General features: G+C 44.4%; 2 protein-coding genes and 1 long non-coding RNA gene across 6 annotated transcripts in view; 1 reads left to right on the plus strand and 2 right to left on the minus strand.

Moving 5' to 3' along the window:
* Positions 1 to 372: 372 nt before the first annotated feature.
* The window catches only part of LOC105016946 (solute carrier family 11 member 2), a 50,902-nt gene continuing 26,179 nt past the window's right edge, over positions 373 to 25,095 (minus strand). The window contains exon 18 of the mRNA XM_034287476.1: positions 373 to 1,295. The gene's annotated coding sequence lies outside the window, so the exon portion shown is untranslated. The remainder of the gene's footprint in view (positions 1,296 to 25,095) is intronic.
* slc11a2 (solute carrier family 11 member 2) lies at positions 3,165 to 20,697 on the minus strand. 4 transcript variants are annotated; one of them, XM_034287483.1, is made up of 15 exons: positions 20,676 to 20,697; positions 19,503 to 19,657; positions 18,751 to 18,870; positions 18,432 to 18,551; positions 18,157 to 18,263; positions 17,883 to 17,953; positions 17,684 to 17,751; positions 6,906 to 7,061; positions 6,229 to 6,387; positions 5,592 to 5,678; positions 5,294 to 5,413; positions 4,964 to 5,113; positions 4,595 to 4,668; positions 4,230 to 4,383; positions 3,165 to 4,020 (listed from the first exon to the last, which is right to left on the minus strand). In XM_034287483.1, the coding sequence occupies exons 3-15, from the start codon at positions 18,820 to 18,822 to the stop codon at positions 3,901 to 3,903; spliced, it is 1,458 nt and encodes a 485-aa protein (XP_034143374.1). In that variant the 5' UTR covers positions 18,823 to 18,870; positions 19,503 to 19,657; positions 20,676 to 20,697; the 3' UTR covers positions 3,165 to 3,900. The 4 variants fall into 4 exon arrangements, with proteins under 4 accessions (XP_034143374.1, XP_034143373.1, XP_034143371.1 ...); XM_034287482.1 differs by lacking the exon at positions 20,676 to 20,697 and adding an exon at positions 20,203 to 20,287; XM_034287480.1 differs by lacking the exon at positions 20,676 to 20,697 and adding an exon at positions 20,203 to 20,287 and having other exon boundaries at positions 4,919 to 5,113.
* The window catches only part of LOC117592942, a 37,839-nt gene continuing 16,692 nt past the window's right edge, over positions 3,949 to 25,095 (plus strand). Inside the window, exons 1-2 of the long non-coding RNA XR_004574681.1 lie at positions 3,949 to 4,061; positions 18,434 to 19,291. This is a non-coding gene — a long non-coding RNA (uncharacterized LOC117592942). The remainder of the gene's footprint in view (positions 4,062 to 18,433; positions 19,292 to 25,095) is intronic.

Raw genomic sequence — 25,095 nt, forward strand, 5'->3', positions numbered from 1 at the left:
GTAGCCCATCACAGCCTTGTGCAGGTCTACAATTTTATCCCTGATGTCCTTACACAGCTCTCTGGTCTTGGCCATTGTGGAGAGGTTGGAGTCTGTTTGATTGAGTGTGTGGACAGGTGTCTTTTATACAGGTAACAAGTTCAAACAGGTGCAGCTAATATAGGTAATGAGTGGAGAACAGGAGGGCTTCTTAAAGAAAAACTAACAGGTCTGTGAAAGATGGACTTCTTACTGGTTGGTAGGATATCAAATACTTATGTCATGCAATAAAATGCAAATTAATTGTTTAAAAATCATACAATGTGATTTTCTGGATTTTTAGATTCTGTCTCACAGTTGAAGTGTACCTATGATAAAAATTACAGACCTCTACATGCTTTGTAAGTGGGAAAACCTGCAAAATCGGCAGTGTATCAAATACTTGTTCTCCCCACTGTATATTAATCATTCTATTATGTCAGTCTATAGTCAGTCTATATAAAGATGGTCTCTCTGTAATGTAACCACCAGAGTAGCCATACTACCTGTGTCATGGTTGATTCGTAGCAGGTTTGTCTGCCTAGCAGCATACAAGGCCTACATCTTCAAACAAGCTTTGGACACAAACATGCACTGGAACAGAATTTCAATTGGTAGAGTTTTCAGTGAACAAAAACACCGTCTTTCAAAGAGGTCCCTGCATATTTGTACATACCACACATTTTGCTTAGGAAATGGGACAATTTAGAAACCCAAAGCTACAGTTTTACTGAAGGGTTTTCAAGAGAATAACCAAAGTAACAGGAAATTAGTAACGTTTTGATTGGTGTTATTTTCAACACCCCCGCACTTTTTAAATAAATATCTTAGTGGGCAGAATTTTTCTAGTTATAGTAACAATTAGCAGAGAAACTAGTTGAAAAGTTAAATACAGAAGAAACGGTAGTGCTCTCACAGGTTGAGGTCAAGTTCTCTTGTCATAAATATAAATTCTACAACATACATGCATATCAATTGAAGAAATGTGTCTGTTCAAAACACACTAAACACTATTATTACTACTATTATATTGCCATTGAACTCAATGGGGTTAACTTTAACATTGGCCTGACATAGTCCCTATCATAGTTAGAACACCGGTCTTGTGGAATGTCAAGTGAGTGGCTCAGTGCCCCTTGTCAGGCTTGGATGATGAAGAAGGGCATTTACCAAGGTCTGGCCAGTAGCTAAGGCACAGGAGGATAAGCACTACTAGCTGAGCCAATGGTCCCTTCATCCTCCATGTTAGGTCTGACTGTACCAGTGCTTCTATCCACCTCTACAGCACCTCATCTCATTGACACATTCATGCTTTTCCCTTTGCCCTAGTTAAATGGTGAATGTGAGGAAAACAAATTTGACAGGATGTGACAAAAGCAGAAAATCTTTATATAAGACAGGGACAATATCTGCTTTGGTGGATTATACTATACTTGAATCAAACCATTCAAATTATCTGTTGCATATTTTTCCATAAAAGAATATTGGTTTAAATTATTTTAGACACTGAATATGAATAATTTTATCATGTATTGACTACACCCCTTATACACCATTCACCCTTTAGTGTTGTATGAGACATCAATAAAAAAATTTGGGGGGGGACCACAGGTTGGTGGTGAGGGGGGGGGGTGTTACTTACTACATGGACGTCCTGTACAACAGGAACAGCCAGCTTGTAAAACAAGTGAACAAAAACACATCAAAGGCTAATTATTACATCATTAACCAGGTCAATCCAATTTAGGGTGAAGGACAAACACCTGGTTTTACAGGGTCATTGTATTAATCATCCTACTTCAAATAAACTCCAAAATTAATGTGTATTTAAAATAGAGATAAACTAGAAGTAACTGATATTAAAATAATGCTGTACCATAAAACATTTTCAGATACCAAGACACAAGACATCTACAAACATCCATGTTTGGTTTGCTTTTTATTTTGTACACATGGTGTTGCTTCATTCAATAGTGGGAAGATTTAAAACAACAAAAAAAGTATATCTACAGTTTCTTGTCAACTGTGGTATAAGCGGGATAAATGACTGTCCTGTATATATTACCTTTGAGAAATCCACAATTTCTAAAATTAATTGTTATCAACCGTACTCCATGAATGCATTGTCCATTATTTGAATGGTAATGTACAGAATGTCTGCCACTATCCCCTATATATGCTTTACTTGTTTCTGCCAGATTCAAACGCTTCAAGTCAGAATAAAATCAGAGCTAACAGTCTGTCATACTGGACAAGGAGAGGCACTAGTATGAAAACAGATATGGTAAAATGCCTCAAGACAACACTCAAATGAAATATAAAGTTACAATTTCACCTCTTAAAACCTTGGTAAAACACAGAAAAATCATTAAAACCTATTTTAGCAACAATATTCCAGGTTGAAACAGACTTGCTTGACAATGCAAGTAGTGCATAAAATTGGTTTACAGATTGGATCTATAGCAGTAAACAGAAGCAAGAAACCCATTCTGTGCTCAATTTTAAAATAAGAATATTAAGCAAAGTACACTTCAAATTTCAAGGGCTACAATAGACTTTTAGTGTCCAATAGATCTGACTTGGAATGACGGTTTTAAGTTATCAAAGGTACCTTTGTTGGAATAAAACCAATCATAAATTCCTATGAGAAAACTCTGATGCATAATAGCAAAAAACTAACAAACACTGAAAAGTCCTGATCACAGTTATCAAGTAGTTTCATTACTGTAGACAGGGAAACTACAGCAAACAGTTATAACAAAATCCATAACAAAATGAAGTGAACATTGCAAAGTGCAGTGTTATTAGTATCACATAATAATTCTACTGGTATTTCGTTTCTGACAATTAGCAAAACTCTCAATAAAACAATATCTGGTAGAATACTTGGATTACTAGCCATAACAAGGACATAAACATGGTTAGTTGTCCATTTGAGCCCAATCACAAATGTACACACTTGTGTGTACACACGGTTAACTGTAGAGGTGTGTTCATATTACTGAACAAAATCAAGTTTTTGAAAGTCTGCTCAACCCAAACTGAGGTTTCCCACTAAATTCACATGCATCACAGTCAACTACACAGTTCACTAATTAAAATGTTGAACAAACCAACAAAATAAAATCTAAAATAAAGGAAGAGCACAGCAAATACAGAAAATAATCATAAATGTATCTTCACAAACACAGGTACAATAATGTAAATACAGATAATTACCAAACATACTTCATAGACTTAGGCTTATTATGCATCAGGTTTCCATTACTCCAGATCAGACATTTTCACATGCAGACCTTTATTGTGTATGCAGTACCAGTCAAAATGGTACTGTATACACAATATACTTTTGACTGGTACTGTTTTTATAATGTACATATACACACATTATTGCATTATTTCAGGGCAACTAAAAAGTTGTTTTCTACTGCATTATCATGAGAACAAGTTACACCCTTGAGAATGAGCATACAAAAGATTTAATGTAGAAGGAATGATGCCTTACAGTTGAAAATCCTCCCAAAGGACAGGGAGGCCTCTAAACAGGAAGGCGTCTATTTGTTGTCATTGGGTTTGACATAATAAACTTCAAAAGAACCACACACACCGACTGGCTCATCTGGCTAACCATGGAAAACATTGGGGGAGAGGTTCTAAAAATAGTGGATCTCATGATAAAAAATACTGGGATGTCTCTAAATTCCCTCTACAAAAGCTGAACACCTCCCAAGCCCTGAAGGACAAGACAGACCAACACCCATGTGAGCCACACAAAGCAGTTGCCTGGTCTTTGATTAAGATGCCATTTTCTTTTCCCCATGATTCAATTCGCTGACGTCTGTTTGTCTGTCTTGTCCTTTAAATTGCTGTCCTGATCAGTTTTTAGGTGTCGTACGCTGGCTGTTCCTCAATAAGCAAAGCAGGTCGGTTGTTGCTTACACCTCCGCTCAGACAAGAAACATCCAGACAGGAGATCCCCAGGGCTATCAGACACTGCCAAGCCTGTGGACACCGAGAGGGTTGGAGGTCAGAAGAGGGTCCAGGTAATCCTCATTATAGCTCAAAAACTTTATTTCCAAACCGTAACCCTGCAATGCGGCCTTCTAGTATTCAGCTCGGAAATGTCACCACTTTATTTAGGTACTTATCGACATTTGTTGTGTGACTCTAGTCCAATCCACAGTGTTATAAAGACTGAGATAATGACTCACCAGGTAGCACACGAAGCACAGGTATGCTATGCAGAGAAAGGCCGCCAATACATAGAGCGCCACACTGTCCAGGCTTTGCACGTACACCACCACAAAGTACATGTTAATGGCACAGACAATCAAGACGACCACCCCGCCACCAATCTTCCAGAACCTGAGGAGCAGTCACAGACAAGATGGTACAATGAAAAACAACACAGTTGTCCCGACTGGTACCCTATTCCCTATAGAAGCCAGTCAAAACAAGTGCACTACTGAATCAGGCTCCATTTATTACCCATTGTCATCACATAAGAATGAACTGGTCTTCAGTGAAAACCCAGAACCACTGTGAGTCTTAATGGTGAAGGGTTATGATGACTTACAGTCCATTAGCGAAGTCATCCATTATGGACGTCATACTGGTGAAGGTCAGGATGGGGATCAGAGCAAACGGCAGCTATGGATCATGGGAGAGGCAAGAGAAACACAAGTTTGAACTGAGCAAATTCAGTCCCTTTTAATGCATCAGTATATTACCCCAAAGGACCTGGCCTGCCCCAAATCTCCACTCTGTCTGTCAGAAAAACCCTGGAGTGCCATATTAGTGGCAACATTTGTAGCCAGAAAGACAGACAGAGAGACACACATACATAGAGACAGACAGACACAGAGACAGACAGACACAGAGGCAGACAGGTCTCTCCGACCTGCTTGATCTTAGACCCTGTCTTCATCTGTTGAGTCTCACCCACCAGCAGGCTCTGCAGCACATTGAGGAAGTCGTTCATGCCAGTCATGTGTTGAACATCCTGGAAAATGGCTACAAGCAATGTGGGGAAGATGGCAATGGACCGGGTCAGCAGAACCCGAGCAAAACGGGACCAACGCAGGTTCAGGAAACCCTGAGGCAGAGAGGGTGTAAACAGTACAGACAAAACAGGGAAGGACAATATAATGTGCTCTCACATACACACAGTGAGGGAGGGGCTTCTGATGCCCTATAGCTTTTTGTTTTTTCTAAAACATGAACACCTACAATAACTTATATGCATCATATAACCGTGTCAATCCCTTATTCTTACCTCCATGACAAACTGTCCAGAGTAGGTGCCTGTCATGGTAGAGCTCTGTCCAGCAGCCAGGATCCCAACAGCCCAAATGTAGAGGGCTGCAGAGCCAAAGAAACAGCCCAGCACCACCCCCTAGAGAGAAAGGAGAGGAAAAGCGTAACCCTCAGTGGGTGTTACTGGCATTCACTTCATCAAGGACAAACAAATGTTAAATTCATAGCCAAATGATTGGCCAAGGTTAACAGGTACACACTGTTGTTAAGTGATTTCATAGGTCATAAAGATTGTTGTTAATCCATGGAAGACATACCCCCTTGTAAATATCCACCTCCAGTGGGTTATCGTCCATTGGGAAGAGTTCTGTGTGTGGACTGCCTGATGCATTGCACTGTAAGTTCTGTCAGAAAAGCAGTAAAAAACTAAATATGAACGTCACTGGCTTAGAGGCCATGCCATGATTAACAAATAACAGCTAAGGTCTGCTAGGGACCACGCACCGCGAAGTGTGTGTATACAGTCCTTAGCCATGACTTAGTGGCCACATACTACAAACCCTTAAGGTGCCTCACTGATATTATGCATGTTTGATTTCTGTTTCTAAATAAAATTACACTATAATATTTACAAAATTAAAAAGTTATTCTTGGTGTAAAGTCTGATAGACTACAGCATTCAGGGTGATTCCAACAACCCAGTGCATGAAAGCAATAAGGTACGAGGGGGTGTGATATCTCAATGCATCAGGCCTAAAAACAGCTCTTTGCCATGGTAGATTGGCCATATACCACACCCTCTCACGCCTTATTGTTTACATATACTACAGCTATCAGCCAAGCATTTGGGATTCGAACCACCTCGTTTGTAATCTTGTATGAAACTTCTGTAAAGGAGTGTTACATTCTGAGACATAAAGAGAAACTCCATATCTAATAAATTATTATACTCACCACTTCCTTGTTGGTTTTTTTGTAAAAGGCCTCAGCAAACACAGCTACAACAAAGACATTGATGAGGAAAGAGACGAAGAGGGCGATAGTGGACTCAATGAAGTAGTATTTGTTGGCCTCCTTCACTTCCTCATTATTTCGACGATCTATCTGCCGAGACTAGATGAGAAAATATATTTATACATTTAAATATCACAATTATTGTGACAATGTACTTTCAGGCTGTCTGGTCAAAAAATCTGTGTTCATGAGGACTCTACTATGTCATTGTGAAGGTCCATGAGGACTCTACTATGTCATAGTGAAGGTCCATGAGGACTCCACTATGTCATAGTGAAGGTCCATGAGGACTCCACTATGTCATAGTGAAGGTCCATGAGGACTCTACTAAGTCAGTGACGGTCCAATGATGAATCTACCACGTCACAGTGAAGGTCCTTTAAAATGACATTAAAAGCTTCTTGAATGTACCCGCTAATATTAAAGCTGATGACAGAAAAACAACCGATAGAAGAAATTGTTTTGACAATTTTGACGGCAAGAACATAACCAGTTTTTTTCATGAAGCTATCTAGAATAGTTGAAAAACAAATACACAGCTGATCTATACTAGGCCAATTAGCAGGTCTTTGACTCCTAGGTACCATGTCTGACATGTCAGAATGCAGGAGATCTACCTTGACAAGGGCTGAATGCAGGTAGATGTTGTGAGGCATGATGACAGCTCCTACAATACCGACAGCCTGCTCCATTTGGGGAGTGCCACAGCCCTGACAGTAGGGCAGAAACATCCCCTTCAGCAGCTCCCCCTGGTCCGGACCCACCTTCACATACTGCAGGCCACAGATTTTAAGAGCATTGCTTAATTTTTGCTAACTAGTTAGCTTTCACAGCACAGAAATCAATGACGTAAATAGATCACTCCTACAAACAGTGAGTCCCTTGGGTGTGGCTTGCTCTTTAAAGCAGTTAGACAGGCATTGAGGCAGTCAGTTCCATTCAATGGAAGAATGGGCAAAACGAGTGACCTATATAACTGAGCAGAAGAGCATAACGAACCACTCATCTGCCCTTGTCACGGATGGGCTAACGCAGCAGACGACAACACTGTGACACACTGCTATCAGTGTAAGATAAGAAGCAGCCAGTGTGCACATGTTCACCAACACTACGCAACTCAGAAGTGAATAAATATTGGCTGGTTTGATGAATCCCAGTCAAGTTTATTTTTGTGGCCTTTGCAATGTCCAAGGTCTTTCGAGAATCTGTGAGAGTAGATGGATTGAGCTGTTTGTAGTATTACGTTTTTGATTCCATTAAGTGACCTCAAATCTAGTGTTAAAGTGGACGCTCGGGTATAACAGTAAATAGGACTCTATAACATCCTTTAAATGTTTTGCCTGATTCGTAGATTTTTTCCACATTTTATTTTGCCCATTTTGTTATTCCAGCTTTCAGAGTTTTTCAAAATTGGATGTTCTAAGTGAAAACCTATGGGAAACACTTGTTAAACCAACTGAAGAAATGTACCGATTATCTGTTTTAGTAGTTTGCAAAAAACTAGTAACTCATTGAAGCCCCAGTTTGGTAACTCCAGAAATACGTTTTAGGATTTTGAGAAATAGATTATTTAAACTTATTTTTGGCTAACTTTGGAATGACAGAGGTTCTACAAATACATTATCCACATACAAGCAATATATTATAAAATTAGCAAAATGGGAGATTATTCACACCTCACAGATTGCAGAGCAACACTAGTTAGCTTAAGCTGTCAATTTTAGCGATTACAATTGTGTTAATGCATTCACCTCATCTGGTGCCCTTCTGGATTATTGAAATTTGTCTACTTAGAACTTCCATCAAGATATTGTAATTTAACTACTTTGGAATATCTGGCTAGCTATGCTGACAGCAACAGCACCTACTGAACTCTAGGGGAAAGCAGAATATGGAGCAGTTTTTACCAAACGTTATGAAGCATCAACAGGCTAACTCGCATCATAAGGGAGTTTTTCATAGCCACCGTGCATCATTCTTGTTGTTGCTTGTTCTTTGGGGTTTAAGGCTGGGTATCTGTAAAAGCGCTAGATGAGCACTTCTCTCCACAAAAGTTAGAATAGGGGGAAGTCACTTTTTGGAGTCATCAAAATTGGGGCATCTTACATAAAAACTATGAGGAATGGAAAGATAACGACTGTTCCAGTGGCCACCCTATGTCTTCCCAGATAAATGTTTCACTCTTTTCTCTTCAGAGTGTTCACATTCATCATTAGCACATCCCCACCGTTAATACTGACTGAGGCTTGCCCGTTCCCTTGGGCTTCATTCATTGGCTCTGGTAGCTTACTCAGCTTAACTCGTCTAACACTGGATGGTATAACATTAAATAGGACTTTATAACATCCTTTAAATGTTTTGCCTGATTCGTAGATTTTTTCCACATTTTATTTTGCCCATTTTGTTATTCCAGCTTTCAGAGTTTTTCAAAATTGGATGTTCTAAGTGAAAACCTCGGCTGCAAACCGTCCAAGTGCATGCTGAAGGTCCTGGCTTGAAGGGGCCAACACGACAACATCATCCGCAAAGAGCAGAGACGAAATCATGTGGTCCCCAAACCTGACACCCTCCGGCCCCTGGCTGCGCCTAGAAATTCTGTCCATAAAAATTACGAACAGAACCGGTGACAAAGGGCAGCCCTGCCGGAGTCCAACATGCACAGGGAACAAGTCTGACTTACTGCCGGCAATGCGGACCAAGCTCCTGCTTCGGTCGTACAGGGACCTGACAGCCCTTAGCAAAGGACCCAGGACCCCATATTCCCGAAGCACTCTCCACAGGATGCCGCGAGGGACACAGTCGAATGCCTTCTCCAAATCCACAAAACACATGTGGACTGGTTGGGCAAACTCCCATGAACCCTCCATCACCCTGTAGAGGGTATAGAGCTGGTCCAGTGTTCCACGGCCTGGACGAAAACCACACTGTTCCTCCTGAATCCGAGGTTCTACTATCGGCCGTATTCTCCTCTCCAGAACCCTGGCATAGACTTTCCCGGGGAGGCTGAGAAGTGTGATCCCCCTATAGTTGGAACACACCCTCCGGTCCCCCTTCTTATAAAGAGGGACCACCACCCCGGTCTGCCATCCCAGAGGCACTGTCCCCGACTGCCACGCGATGTTGCACAGGCGTGTCAGCCAAGACAGCCCCACAACATCCAGAGACTTGAGGTACTCAGGGCGGATCTCATCCACCCCCGGTGCCTTGCCACCGAGGAGTTTCTTAACCACCTCGGTGACTTCAGCCCGGGTGATGGACGAGTCCACCTCTGAGCCTTCATCCTCTGCTTCCTCAATGGAAGACGTGACGGCGGGATTGAGGAGATCCTCGAAGTACTCCTTCCACCGCCCGACGACATCCCCAGTTGAGGTCAACAGCTGCCCACCTCTACTGTAAACAGCGTTGGTAGGGCACTGTTTCCCTCTCCTGAGGCGCCGGATGGTTTGCCAGAATCTCTTCGAGGCCAGCCGATAGTCCTTCTCCATGGCCTCACCGAACTCCTCCCAGGCCCGAGTTTTTGCCTCCACAACCACCCGGGCTGCAGTCCGCTTGGCCTGTCGGTACCCGTCAGCTGCCTCTGGAGTCCCACAAGCCAACCAGGCCTGATAGGACTCCTTCTTCAGCTTGACAGCATCCCTTACTTCCGGTGTCCACCACCGGGTTCGGGGATTGCCGCCTCGACAGGCACCGGAGACCTTACGGCCACAGCTCCGAGCGGCCGCTTCAACAATGGCGGTGGAGAACATGGTCCACTCGGACTCAATATCTCCAACCTCCCTCGGGATCCAGTCAAAGCTCTGCCGGAGGTGGGAGTTAAAGATCTCTCTGACAGGAGACTCGGCCAGACGTTCCCAGCAGACCCTTACAGTACGCTTGGGCCTGCCGAGTCTGTCCAGCTTCCTCCCCCGCCATCGGATCCAACTCACAACCAGGTGGTGATCAGTTGACAGCTCCGCCCCTCTCTTCACCCGAGTGTCCAAGACATATGGCCGCAGGTCAGATGAAACGACAACAAAGTCGATCATCGACCTGCGGCCTAGGGTGTCCTGGTGCCACGTGCACTGATGGACACCCTTATGCTTGAACATGGTGTTCGTTATGGACAAACTGTGACTAGCACAGAAGTCCAATAACTGAACACCGCTCGGGTTCAGATCAGGGGGGCCGTTCCTCCCAATCACGCCCCTCCAGGTGTCACTGTCGTTGCCCACGTGGGCGTTGAAGTCCCCCAGTAGAACGATAGAGTCCCCAGTCGGAGCACTTTCCAGCACCCCTCCCAGAGACTCCAAGAAGGTCGGGTACTCTGCACTGCCGTTCGGCCCGTAGGCACAAACAACAGTGAGAGACCTATCCCCGACCCGTAGGCGCAGGGAAACGACCCTCTCATTCACCGGGATAAACTCCAACACATGGCGGCAGAGCTGGGGAGCTATAAGCAAACCCACACCAGCCCGCCGCCTCTCACCATGGGCAACTCCAGAGTGGTGAAGAGTCCATCCTCTCTCAAGGAGTGTGGTTCCAGAGCCCAAGCCGTGCGTAGAGGTGATCCCGACTACCTCTAGTCGGAACCTCTCAACCTCATGCACCATCTCAGGCTCCTTCCCCGCCAGCGAGGTGACATTCCACGTCCCTAGAGCTAGTTTCCGTGTCCGGGGATCGGGTTGTCTAGGCCCCCGCCTTCGACTGCCGCCCGATCCTCTCTGCACCGGCCCCTTATGGTCCCTCCTGTGGGTGGTGAGTGTGAAGCGGTGGGGATGAAAATCAGTACCTCCAAATCCGAGGCCATGGTCCTCAGTCGGAAAAGGGTGGCTTGCCCACTTCAGGTTGGTGGAGAGTGCCTGCCTCAAGTGGAGGAGTTTAAGTATCTAGGGGTCCTGTTCACGAGTGAGGGAAGGATGGAACGGGAGATTGACAGACGGATCGGTGCAGCTTCTGCAGTAATGCGGTCGATGTATCGGTCTGTCGTGGTGAAGAAAGAGCTGAGCCGCAAGGCGAAGCTCTCGATTTACCGGTCAATCTACGTTCCTACTCTCACCTATGGTCATGAGCTTTGGGTCAGGACCGAAAGGACAAGATCCCGGATACAGGCGGCCGAAATGAGCTTTCTCCGCAGGGTGGCTGGGCGATCCCTTAGAGATAGGGTGAGAAGCTCGGTCACCCGGGAGGAGCTCAGAGTAGAGCCGCTGCTCCTCCACATCGAGAGGGGTCAGCTGAGGTGGCTTGGGCATCTGTTTCGGATGCCTCCGGAACGCCTTCCTGGGAAGGTGTTCCGGTCCCGTCCCACCGGGAAGAGACCCCGGGGAAGACCTAGGACACGCTGGAGGGACTATGTCTCCCGGCTGGCCTGGGAACGCCTCGGTGTCCCCCCGGAAGAGCTGGAGGAAGTGTCTGGGGAGAGGGAAGTCTGGGCATCCCTGCTTAGACTGCTGCCCCCGCAACCCGGCCCCGGATAAGCGGAAGATGATGCTATGCTATGCTATGCTATGCTAAGTGAAAACCTATGGGAAACACTTGTTAAACCAACTGAAGAAATGTACCGATTACCTGTTTTAGTAGTTTGTGAAAGCCTAGTAACTCATTGAAGCCCCAGTTTGGTAACTCCAGAAATACGTTTTGGGATTTTGAGAAATAGATTATTTAAACTTATTTTTGGCTAACTTTGGAATGACAGAGGTTCTACAAATACATTATCCACATACAAGCAATATATTATATAATTAGCAAAATGGGAGATTATTCACACCCCACAGATTGCAGAGCAACACTAGTAAGCTTGAGATGTCAATTTTAGCGATTACAATTGTGTTAATGCATTCACCTCATCTGGTGCCCTTCTGGATTATTGAAATTTGTCTACTTAGAACTTCCATCAAGATATTGTAATTTAACTACTTTGGAATATCTGGCTAGCTATGCTGACAGCAACAGCACCTACTGAACTCTAGGGGAAAGCAGAATATGGAGCAGTTTTTACCAAACGTTATGAAGCATCAACAGGCTAACTCGCATCATAAGGGAGTTTTTCATAGCCACCGTGCATCATTCTTGTTGTTGCTTGTTCTTTGGGGTTTAAGGCTGGGTATCTGTAAAAGCGCTAGATGAGCACTTCTCTCCACAAAAGTTAGAATAGGGGGAAGTCACTTTTTGGAGTCATCAAAATTGGGGCATCTTACATAAAAACTATGAGGAATGGAAAGATAACGACTGTTCCAGTGGCCACCCTATGTCTTCCCAGATAAATGTTTCACTCTTTTCTCTTCAGAGTGTTCACATTCATCATTAGCACATCCCCACCGTTAATACTGACTGAGGCTTGCCCGTTCCCTTGGGCTTCATTCATTGGCTCTGGTAGCTTACTCAGCTTAACTCGTCTAACACTGGATGGTATAACATTAAATAGGACTTTATAACATCCTTTAAATGTTTTGCCTGATTCGTAGATTTTTTCCACATTTTATTTTGCCCATTTTGTTATTCCAGCTTTCAGAGTTTTTCAAAATTGGATGTTCTAAGTGAAAACCTCGGCTGCAAACCGTCCAAGTGCATGCTGAAGGTCCTGGCTTGAAGGGGCCAACACGACAACATCATCCGCAAAGAGCAGAGACGAAATCATGTGGTCCCCAAACCTGACACCCTCCGGCCCCTGGCTGCGCCTAGAAATTCTGTCCATAAAAATTACGAACAGAACCGGTGACAAAGGGCAGCCCTGCCGGAGTCCAACATGCACAGGGAACAAGTCTGACTTACTGCCGGCAATGCGGACCAAGCTCCTGCTTCGGTCGTACAGGGACCTGACAGCCCTTAGCAAAGGACCCAGGACCCCATATTCCCGAAGCACTCTCCACAGGATGCCGCGAGGGACACAGTCGAATGCCTTCTCCAAATCCACAAAACACATGTGGACTGGTTGGGCAAACTCCCATGAACCCTCCATCACCCTGTAGAGGGTATAGAGCTGGTCCAGTGTTCCACGGCCTGGACGAAAACCACACTGTTCCTCCTGAATCCGAGGTTCTACTATCGGCCGTATTCTCCTCTCCAGAACCCTGGCATAGACTTTCCCGGGGAGGCTGAGAAGTGTGATCCCCCTATAGTTGGAACACACCCTCCGGTCCCCCTTCTTATAAAGAGGGACCACCACCCCGGTCTGCCATCCCAGAGGCACTGTCCCCGACTGCCACGCGATGTTGCACAGGCGTGTCAGCCAAGACAGCCCCACAACATCCAGAGACTTGAGGTACTCAGGGCGGATCTCATCCACCCCCGGTGCCTTGCCACCGAGGAGTTTCTTAACCACCTCGGTGACTTCAGCCCGGGTGATGGACGAGTCCACCTCTGAGCCTTCATCCTCTGCTTCCTCAATGGAAGACGTGACGGCGGGATTGAGGAGATCCTCGAAGTACTCCTTCCACCGCCCGACGACATCCCCAGTTGAGGTCAACAGCTGCCCACCTCTACTGTAAACAGCGTTGGTAGGGCACTGTTTCCCTCTCCTGAGGCGCCGGATGGTTTGCCAGAATCTCTTCGAGGCCAGCCGATAGTCCTTCTCCATGGCCTCACCGAACTCCTCCCAGGCCCGAGTTTTTGCCTCCACAACCACCCGGGCTGCAGTCCGCTTGGCCTGTCGGTACCCGTCAGCTGCCTCTGGAGTCCCACAAGCCAACCAGGCCTGATAGGACTCCTTCTTCAGCTTGACAGCATCCCTTACTTCCGGTGTCCACCACCGGGTTCGGGGATTGCCGCCTCGACAGGCACCGGAGACCTTACGGCCACAGCTCCGAGCGGCCGCTTCAACAATGGCGGTGGAGAACATGGTCCACTCGGACTCAATATCTCCAACCTCCCTCGGGATCCAGTCAAAGCTCTGCCGGAGGTGGGAGTTAAAGATCTCTCTGACAGGAGACTCGGCCAGACGTTCCCAGCAGACCCTTACAGTACGCTTGGGCCTGCCGAGTCTGTCCAGCTTCCTCCCCCACCATCGGATCCAACTCACAACCAGGTGGTGATCAGTTGACAGCTCCGCCCCTCTCTTCACCCGAGTGTCCAAGACATATGGCCGCAGGTCAGATGAAACGACAACAAAGTCGATCATCGACCTGCGGCCTAGGGTGTCCTGGTGCCACGTGCACTGATGGACACCCTTATGCTTGAACATGGTGTTCGTTATGGACAAACTGTGACTAGCACAGAAGTCCAATAACTGAACACCGCTCGGGTTCAGATCAGGGGGGCCGTTCCTCCCAATCACGCCCCTCCAGGTGTCACTGTCGTTGCCCACGTGGGCGTTGAAGTCCCCCAGTAGAACGATAGAGTCCCCAGTCGGAGCACTTTCCAGCACCCCTCCCAGAGACTCCAAGAAGGTCGGGTACTCTGCACTGCCGTTCGGCCCGTAGGCACAAACAACAGTGAGAGACCTATCCCCGACCCGTAGGCGCAGGGAAACGACCCTCTCATTCACCGGGATAAACTCCAACACATGGCGGCAGAGCTGGGGAGCTATAAGCAAACCCACACCAGCCCGCCGCCTCTCACCATGGGCAACTCCAGAGTGGTGAAGAGTCCATCCTCTCTCAAGGAGTGTGGTTCCAGAGCCCAAGCCGTGCGTAGAGGTGATCCCGACTACCTCTAGTCGGAACCTCTCAACCTCATGCACCATCTCAGGCTCCTTCCCCGCCAGCGAGGTGACATTCCACGTCCCTAGAGCTAGTTTCCGTGTCCGGGGATCGGGTTGTCTAGGCCCCCGCCTTCGACTGCCGCCCGATCCTCTCTGCACCGGCCCCTTATGGTCCCTCCTGTGGGTGGTGAGTGTGAAGCGGTGGGGATGAAAATCAGTACCTCCAAATCCGAGGCCATGGTCCTCAGTCGGAAAAGGGTGGCTTGCCCACTTCAGGTTGGTGGAGAGTGCCTGCCTCAAGTGGAGGAGTTTAAGTATCTAGGGGTCCTGTTCACGAGTGAGGGAAGGATGGAACGGGAGATTGACAGACGGATCGGTGCAGCTTCTGCAGTAATGCGGTCGATGTATCGGTCTGTCGTGGTGAAGAAAGAGCTGAGCCGCAAGGCGAAGCTCTCGATTTACCGGTCAATCTACGTTCCTACTCTCACCTATGGTCATGAGCTTTGGGTCAGGACCGAAAGGACAAGATCCCGGATACAGGCGGCCGAAATGAGCTTTCTCCGCAGGGTGGCTGGGCGATCCCTTAGAGATAGGGTGAGAAGCTCGGTCACCCGGGAGGAGCTCAGAGTAGAGCCGCTGCTCCTCCACATCGAGAGGGGTCAGCTGAGGTGGCTTGGGCATCTGTTTCGGATGCCTCCGGAACGCCTTCCTGGGAAGGTGTTCCGGTCCCGTCCCACCGGGAAGAGACCCCGGGGAAGACCTAGGACACGCTGGAGGGACTATGTCTCCCGGCTGGCCTGGGAACGCCTCGGTGTCCCCCCGGAAGAGCTGGAGGAAGTGTCTGGGGAGAGGGAAGTCTGGGCATCCCTGCTTAGACTGCTGCCCCCGCAACCCGGCCCCGGATAAGCGGAAGATGATGCTATGCTATGCTATGCTATGCTAAGTGAAAACCTATGGGAAACACTTGTTAAACCAACTGAAGAAATGTACCGATTACCTGTTTTAGTAGTTTGTGAAAGCCTAGTAACTCATTGAAGCCCCAGTTTGGTAACTCCAGAAATACGTTTTGGGATTTTGAGAAATAGATTATTTAAACTTATTTTTGGCTAACTTTGGAATGACAGAGGTTCTACAAATACATTATCCACATACAAGCAATATATTATATAATTAGCAAAATGGGAGATTATTCACACCCCACAGATTGCAGAGCAACACTAGTAAGCTTGAGATGTCAATTTTAGCGATTACAATTGTGTTAATGCATTCACCTCATCTGGTGCCCTTCTGGATTATTGAAATTTGTCTACTTAGAACTTCCATCAAGATATTGTAATTTAACTACTTTGGAATATCTGGCTAGCTATGCTGACAGCAACAGCACCTACTGAACTCTAGGGGAAAGCAGAATATGGAGCAGTTTTTACCAAACGTTATGAAGCATCAACAGGCTAACTCGCATCATAAGGGAGTTTTTCATAGCCACCGTGCATCATTCTTGTTGTTGCTTGTTCTTTGGGGTTTAAGGCTGGGTATCTGTAAAAGCGCTAGATGAGCACTTCTCTCCACAAAAGATAGAATAGGGGGAAGTCACTTTTTGGAGTCATCAAAATTGGGGCATCTTACATAAAAACTATGAGGAATGGAAAGATAACGACTGTTCCAGTGGCCACCCTATGTCTTCCCAGATAAATGTTTCACTCTTTTCTCTTCAGAGTGTTCACATTCATCATTAACACATCCCCACCGTTAATACTGACTGAGGCTTGCCCGTTCCCTTGGGCTTCATTCACTGGCTCTGGAAGCTTACTCAGCTTAACTCGTCTAACACTGGATGGGCCCAAGAAGTTAGGCTCTAAGTCCATCTCTTTCTTACCTTTATGATGACAAAGACCCCTTGTGTTTATTTGTGCTCTGTTGTAAACTATAGTGTTTTGCTAGACTAATTAGTTAGCTAGGCGGCTGCTAAATAGCAATTGTTACTTGCAAGCCTAGCTTGCTAACTGGTTAGATGGTGGATTGTAATCTATTTTCAAGATTGTGGTTTACTTGTGGCTTAATCTGCTACAACAGCTGTGAATTGGCACACTATGTGTTGAAAGCTTGTAGCTAAGACTGAGTCATATAGTACTAATTTCAAAGACATAAATAATTGGATAGTCAGATAGCAATCTTGCACGCTGAAATGTAACAGTAAATGTATACAATCTTTGCTTGTAAGGTGGGAACAATAATAACATTTAGTCATGGGGGCACACAATTAAGTTTAAATGTATACATTTGAAAATATTTCTGCCAGAGGTTTACATGTAATGAGAGATTATTTATTAGCATAATTGCGGTTACGCAAAACATAGATGAACGCACACCAGGGCAGTTCTGTGCTGTTTTATGTTTATAAATAACTTGTGCAAGTTATCTACTAAGTTGAATACATTTTAGAAGAGGCTTATTTCTATTTCTGTGATTCAGTCTGCAATGCTAAGTTTTTATGGCTGTAATCCTATTTCCAGACACTGCAGCCCAATTGACTACAAGCCATATCCCAGGGACGAGGTTAACATGGCCTTGAAAAGGAGCTGCAAAAAGAGAGGATATAAGAACCTTTCAGGGAAATCTAAATGTGTCTCCTGACTCTGTTGAGTAATACAACTCAAGTCCAAGCAATGTCATAAGTCACAGAAGCTCAAGTACTAGTCATAAGACATAGATGCTTAAGTTGTAGTGGAGAGGTATGTGCAATTTGGGGTTTTTCCCCAAATCTCAAGTCGCAAATCTTACCTCATACCCAAAACTTATTGCCATGATGGTGATTAGAAACCCAAAGAATAGTTCAAGTTTCCTCAGGCCTAAAAAATAAAAGGAGATAATCATGTAAAAATCGACTCAGAAAGAAATGGATACACACACCTGTACCAAAACAGCATTAGATCACAGAAAAATCTTAAAGGGTGAAAAGATCACTCAAAGAAACACTCACCAAATCTATCTAGAAAGAGGAACACAAAGGTGTCAGTGATAGTAATGAGGACACCACCCCAAAGTGGAATCCTGTTAGATGGAGAAAAAAAACATGTTGGTCAGACCTCAATACCAGTCATTGTATTCGTATGTCTCTATCCCAGTTGAACCCCTATTTCGTCTACAGGGCACTCATTTTGAACAGGGGGCACTACATACAGAAGGGTGTTACTTGGGACACACGATTTGTGTTGTGTAAAAGTAGTTTAGTTGGACATTGGTACTGTAGCTACCTGCCCACAGAGAGGAGATTGAATGCAATGGCACAGCCGATGACCTCCTGCATGTCTGAGCCAATGATGGCCAACTCCACCATCAACCACAGGATGATACGTGGAACCTGTGCGGGAGGAGGGGGTTTGAAGGTGTGAATGTGTAAACTGGATACCCACACACAACATTCATTTAATCAAAACTAGGGTGTTTAAAGCAGTGTGTATAAAGAGTGTCTTTATGGGTGTGTCTGTCCATGTGTGTGTGTGTGTGTGTGTGTGTGTGCGCTACTCACAGCAGGGTACTGGCGGTGGCAGACCTCTGCGAGGTGCATCCCTGTGACGACCCCCAGGCGTGCACCCAGCCTCTGCAGAAGGAGGCCTATGATGGTGGCCACCAACAACACCCACAAGAGCTGAGGGAGTGAGACAGAGAGACAGAGTGAGATAGAGACTGGAAACAACACAATGATAAAGCATGGGAGTAAATGTAATAGATGCTACTAAGTGCAATAAGAATCAAACAACTGAATCTACAATTTTACTGTTCAACCAGAGAAAGACCTTTCAGGAAATTGTTTTTACCACATCCATTATTTTTCAGTCTGTGTTCACCTTAAAGCCAGCTATAGCTCCAGACTGTAGATCAGACTCAATGTTTCCTGGGTCCAGATAGGCAATGCTCATCAAGAAACCTGGTCCCGTAAAGGCCCAGAGTTTGCGAAAACTGAAAGTCTGAAAGAGGTAATCAGAAATAGCACAATGAATAGACACTACATTATGTCTTTGTGAGTCAATCAACCTCGCAAGGTCATAATAACCCATGTGATCCCAAAGAGTCTGAGGGTTAATTCCTGAGATACCATAGACTGTGAGGCTCTATGCTAATAATCTGGGTGAGATCCTAGGATGTGTGTGTTCATCCCTGTGAGGCTCTGTGCTAATAATCTGTGTGAGATCCTAGGATGTGTGTGTTCATCCCTGTGAGGCTCTGTGCTAATAATCTGTGTGAGATCCTAGGATGTGTGTGTTCATCCCTGTGAGGCTCTGTGCTAATAATCTGTGTGAGATCCTAGGATGTGTGTGTTCATCCCTGTGAGGCTCTGTGCTAATAATCTGTGTGAGATCCTAGGATGTGTGTGTTCATCCCTGTGAGGTCCTGTGCTAATAATCTGTGTGAGATCCTAGGATGTGTTCATCCCAGTGAGGTGCTAATAATGTGTGAGATCCTAGGATGTGTGTTCATCCCTGTGAGGTGCTAATAATCTGTGTGAGATCCTAGGATGCATGTTCATCCCTGTGAGGTGCTAATAATCTGTGTGAGATCCTAGGATGTGTTCATCCCTGTGAGGTCAAGGTTTCAGTACCTTTGTGACATCATCCGGGATGGGAATATTCTCCTCGAAGTATGTGGAAAATTGCTCATCGTCCAGTGTTCCGGCCACTGGTGAGGCCGGCGGGGATATGGACCGGTACTGACCCTGGGTGTTCTGGATGTCCCCATTGGCCTGAGGAGATTCCTCTGAGAAAGGGAGGGCAGAGAAGGAAACAACACATTTTCACAACAGCATTTTACAGGCATTTCGAAATACGTTCTACTTACGGTCTTTGTATTCTCTGCTTTCACTTCAAGGTTTTCAAGACAAAGAAAAGATGTGCCACAAAAAGCCTGGTATGTAAAGGCCCCATGTGAGAGTGCAAGTTAACTGTCTGAACCTTGTCAATGTCAATGTCAGGTAAAAGGCCTGTGATAGCTGATGGTGGAGGTCTGGTAGGATGAGTTGACCTTCAAACAATGAGTTGACCTTCAAAAAGTGCTGAATAGTTGTAAGACACCTGGAAAACTCTGAAGGCAGCATAAGTGAAGCCTTTGATTATGAATGCCCTACCTGGTACAGTAGCTCACCTGGGTTATCCATTTTCACCACACAAGAAGTAATTTCAGATGAGATGAGAGTCCAAAAGTAAGCAACAGTGCATAATGAAAAAATAATAAGGCCTCAATCTGCCGTTACCAATGCCATTCAAGCGTAATACAGGGAGGTTGATACAACTATCCCTACTCACTCAGGTTGGAGTGTTCATTCTGGTTCGGCTTGCTCATCTCACCACGGTTCAACTGCCAACCGGGGACTCACTGGGTCAAAGTCCACCTTCTAAGTCCACCTTCTACATGCAGGCTACCCCGCTGAATGTCTTAACAACTTCCTATTTCAATAGATAAGTCAGACTCACGATGATCCCAGCCTACCAGCAACACACCCACCCACTGAAAACCAAGGCACTGCTTCCTGAATTTAAAGTCATGACCAAGGGGTTCCCACCTTAAGAGTACAATGTGTCCTCTGACAAGTATCCGGTTACACTGACAAATTAATCATTCAGTACTGCTGTAGAATTAGCATTTAGTTCCAATCTGGCCCACATTGAAGTTATCATTGTTTCGACAATGTAATGTGTATAGTGGTATAGGAACTTTAGGTCGCCATGTGTGCTGAGCTGACCACAGTAAGACATTTTCTGTTCGAATGAGACATTACCTTCCAGGACGTCAGCTTCCCGCTCTGTCATTGTGTGTGGGTGGGGGGGGGGTGCGCTCTGGAAACACAGCAACTGGAGATCTTTGTGGAAAAGACAATTCAAATTAAACAACTGTAAAGACCAATAATACTCCAATATAACACTCCAATGTGTGGTTTACCCTTAGAACCTGACCAGTTCAACTAAGCTCATTGTAGGTATCTACAGGCTGTCATTCCAGTCAGCCACTAAATCAGAAAATAATCCATGTTTGTAAAAAGTTAGTTAAAGTAGAGCTTGGACAACAAACTGAAAATGATTTACACTGATGAAAGCAATCACCTGTCATGGACATAACAGTTTCAAAATAATAAAAAAATCTATTGGGCTCTGTATATGTGTAATTTGAAATGAATGGGCCAGTTTCGCAGGTTAGGCCTAGTCTAGGACTAAAAATAAACCTCAATAGAGTCCGAGACTAGGCTTAATCCATGTCTGCAAAACCGGCCCAAAAACATTTGCTTATATGGGTGATCTTTAAATGGGTCATTTAAAGTAGGCTGCTAGTAACAGAACTTTCAAGGGTAAAATAGAGTTTTGTTTCTGCATGGAGTTACAAGACAAAATAAACTACAAAGTAAAAGAAGGCCAACCCAGGAAAGAAGGTTTTCATAACAATTCAAGGTAAGTATTGTTGAAGGTAGTATCAATAATGCTTGACAGAAGACACAACAACTCTTATTGATGCTGCTAGTTCTGTAACAGCCAAATGACAACGCAACAGCCAGGATGATCACACACTAACTAAGTATAACTTCTCTCAACATCCTCCTGACCTCAGTCGCATTTGACATCGCCAATGCTTTAAAAATGCCCACACAGAAATTAAGAGACCATACTTTTTTTCTCAACCTCAGACTCATTGCTCCCATAATCATGGTTAATAAAATGAGTTATGAAGACTCACGTCAATGTTTATAAAAGAAGTTATAAGCACATTTTCAGAGAACTCAGTCAAAGTGGTGAAATTATCAGTCCGGGTCACTCATTCATTCCAAGAAAAGAAGTGTGAAGTTGAAAAGAATGAGGGTCTCTGAAAGCTTGTGATTATAAAGTCATATGACTGAAAACGTCTGACAGGAGAGAGAACAGAGTGAGAGAGGATTTTCTCTAATTTCCACTTTGAAAAAAAATCTATATTTCTATGGACCCAGAAGGTTCTGCACATCTACGGATCTCATTCTGCCAATGTGTTACTAGTCTAATTACTCTTCTCATAACTAGGTGCTGCTCGCACTCCTTTCCCCTTCCCATCACAAGTTCTAGCTTTACTCACAATCTGATCAAGATAATGTAGCATATGACTGGGCCTCCTACAGTACCAGTCAAAGGTTTGAGTACACCTTGTAAAGTAGTTGGGCATGTTGCAGCATCTTAGTAATGATGTAATATTTACACTGCAGGGGTATCCAACAATTACAATGCTGCCTATGACCCCAAGAACACCAACATTATGCTTTGGGGTGTTTTTCTGCTAAGGGGACAGGACAACTTCACTGCATCAAAGGGACGATGGACGGGGCCATGTACCTTCAAATCTTGGGTGAGAACCTCCTTCCCTCAGCCAGGGCACTGAAAATGGGTTGTGGATGGGTATTCCAGCATTACAATGACCAAAAACACACGGCCAAAGGAACAAAGGAGTGGCTCAAGAAGAAGCACAGTAAGGTCCTGGAGTGGCCTAGCCTGTCTCCAGACCATAATCCCATAGAACATCTGTGGAGGGAGCTGAAGGTTCGAGTTGCCAAACGTCAGCCTCGAAACCTTAATGACTTGGAGAAGATCTGCAAAGAGGAGTGAGACAAAATCCCTCCTGAGATGTGTGCAAACCTGGTGGCCAACTATAAGAAACGTCTGACCTCTGTGATTGCCAACAAGGATTTTGCCACCAAGTACTAAGTCATGTTTTGCAGAGGGGGCGAATACTTATTTTACTCATTAAAATGGATATCAATTTATAAAAAGTTTTGACATGCGTTTTTCTGGATATTTTGTTGTTATTCTGTCTCTCACTGTTCAAATAAACCTTACAGTAAAATTACAGACTGCCCACTGACAAATGAAATTATCAAACGTACAAAATCAGCAGGTGATCAAATACTTTTTTCCCTCACTGTACTTTAAAATGTGAAAAATAAAATCCCTGGCTTTGATCACTTAAATTGCTCAAAAATGTTGCCAATTATTTCAGAACAATTGTTATTTTGTCAGAATAGGCAACCAATATGCTCCAGAAATGTGTATATATATTTTTTTTTTGCTCAAGTTATTCAGTCTATTGTTTTTTCTCAGTTGCATGAAGTCAAATACCTTATTAACTAAATGTACATCCAGGCATTTTATAATTTATAATTACAGAAAGTGAATGTGTATTTATTATCATAGTTTAAACACTTTCTATTTATATTGAGACTTTTCGTTATTAAAATATATATAATATAAATATAACAGGTTTTTTATGATTGCATTTGCAATTGTCAAAATTACACTTTAACATTTTTATTTATTCATGCCAGGATACATAAGTATAGAAATGACAAACATTAATTTTAGTTTCGACATTGGCTGATTGTGTAAAATGAATGAGCTAGCAGAATTGGTCAATAGATTTTTTTATCGATGCATCCCTAAAATGTGTACCAAATTACCAATAAACTTTGGTAGAAAATAGACAAACACTTGAAAAATGATTGTACATACAGCAAGACATACAAATTGAATTGACGAAATCATCAAGAAAGTGGAAAGTTTAAGACTCTATTGCAAATTGTTCCAATCATTGGCGGTGTGAAAAAATAACTTTACTTTCCCCAGAGGGGAATTATGGTTGTATTATGGTTTTCAGTAATATTCATCAAAGCCACTTCATTTCAATGGGCTATTGCTTTCTCTTTTATTAGACAGTTTTGCTATCACATATGTTTAGAACACTACTCTTCCTAACCAGGATTCCCAGAAAAGCTCTGTCAAAAGAATGCAACATAAATCCCATTGCCATTACATTTGGGGATGTAGTGCATTTTGTTGTACTGTACCTGTACAGTTCAATGGCAATAAAGTTGAATCTAATCTAATATGACAGATCAATCAATCAATCAAATGTATTTATATAGCCCTTTTTACAACAGCAGTTGTCACAAAGTGCTTTACAGAGACACCGGCCTTAAACCCCAAGGAGCAAACAACAGTAGTGTTGAATTTCAGTGGCTAGGAAAAACTCCCTAAGAAGGCCGAAATTTAGGAAGAAACCTAGAGAGGACCCAGGCTCAGAGGGGTGACCAGTCCTCTTCTGGCTGTGCCGGGTGAGATATTAAGAGTCCAATTGGCATAATAAATACATTTCTCTGGGCTAAATCCAGAGTCTATTTGATTCTAGACTAGGTCAAAAGTATGACCAGGTGGACAAGGACAGGGACAGCAACGGGCACCCCAAACCAGGTACTCCGCAGGTGTGGACCAGGACCTCATCTCCTCCTAAAATTTTAAACTGGAGGAGACTGAGAAAAGTTAGAAAGTGCATTCCTCATATCCCCCAGCACAATAATATAGCAGCGTAACACCTTGGAACTGAGACGGGGGGGTCTGGCAACACTGTGGCCCTACCCGGGGGCAGGCCCCGGACAGGACCCAACAGGCAGGAAATCAATCCACCCACATTGCCAGGCATCAACCAAAAGGACACCCACCAACCTTTGATGTGGGGCAAAGGAGTCTGACCCGGTACTTAAAATGACTTGATCAGATGTGTAAAATGTAAAGTACCAGAAAATGGGACATTTTCAAATGGGACATTTTCAAACGGGACATTTTCAAACGGGACTTCTTTATACATCAGCCATAACATTATGACCACCTGTCTAATATTGTGTAGGTCCCCCTTTTGCCACCAAAGCAGCCCTGACCCGTCGAGGCATGTACTCCACTTGACCTATGAAGTTGCGCTGTGGTATCTGGCACACTTATGTAAGTTGTGAGGTGGGGCCTCCATGGATCAGACCTGTTTGTCCAGCACATCCCACAGATGCTCAATTTGATTGATTCTAACATCCACTCTTACTGTAATAAGAGTTGAACGACTAACATGTGAATGTAACGGTAGGCCTACTGTACTGTACAGTACAATCTATCTAACTGGTACTTAGTAACTACGTAGTTCTGTACAGGAATTAACTGGTTAGTAATATATTTTATTTTATTATATTACTATAATAGCAATCGCGTGACGAAGTTAGCTTGCAAGTTGAAACTGATCCAAGTACAAGGTGTGTACTACTGCACCTGTTTTGTGTCACGTAACCTAGATGTCCCCAATGCAATGACATGGGTGAAGTCGTTCGTAGTAAACTTCCATTTCCTTATTTAATTCATGTTTACAAAGGC

Source organism: Esox lucius, chromosome 17 (genome assembly GCF_011004845.1).
Source record: "Esox lucius isolate fEsoLuc1 chromosome 17, fEsoLuc1.pri, whole genome shotgun sequence".
Taxonomy (NCBI): Eukaryota; Metazoa; Chordata; class Actinopteri; order Esociformes; family Esocidae; genus Esox; species Esox lucius.

Coding starts and splice junctions, on each gene's coding strand:
- slc11a2 (XM_034287480.1), bottom strand. CDS start 20,239: ATGAGCAAGCCGAACCAGAATGAACACTCCAACCTGA. Junction 5,679..6,228: donor AAAAAACCAACAAGGAAGTG/GTGAGTATAATA, acceptor CTTTTCTGACAG/AACTTACAGTGCAATGCATC. Junction 5,114..5,293: donor CTGGACAGTTTGTCATGGAG/GTAAGAATAAGG, acceptor TCTCTGCCTCAG/GGTTTCCTGAACCTGCGTTG.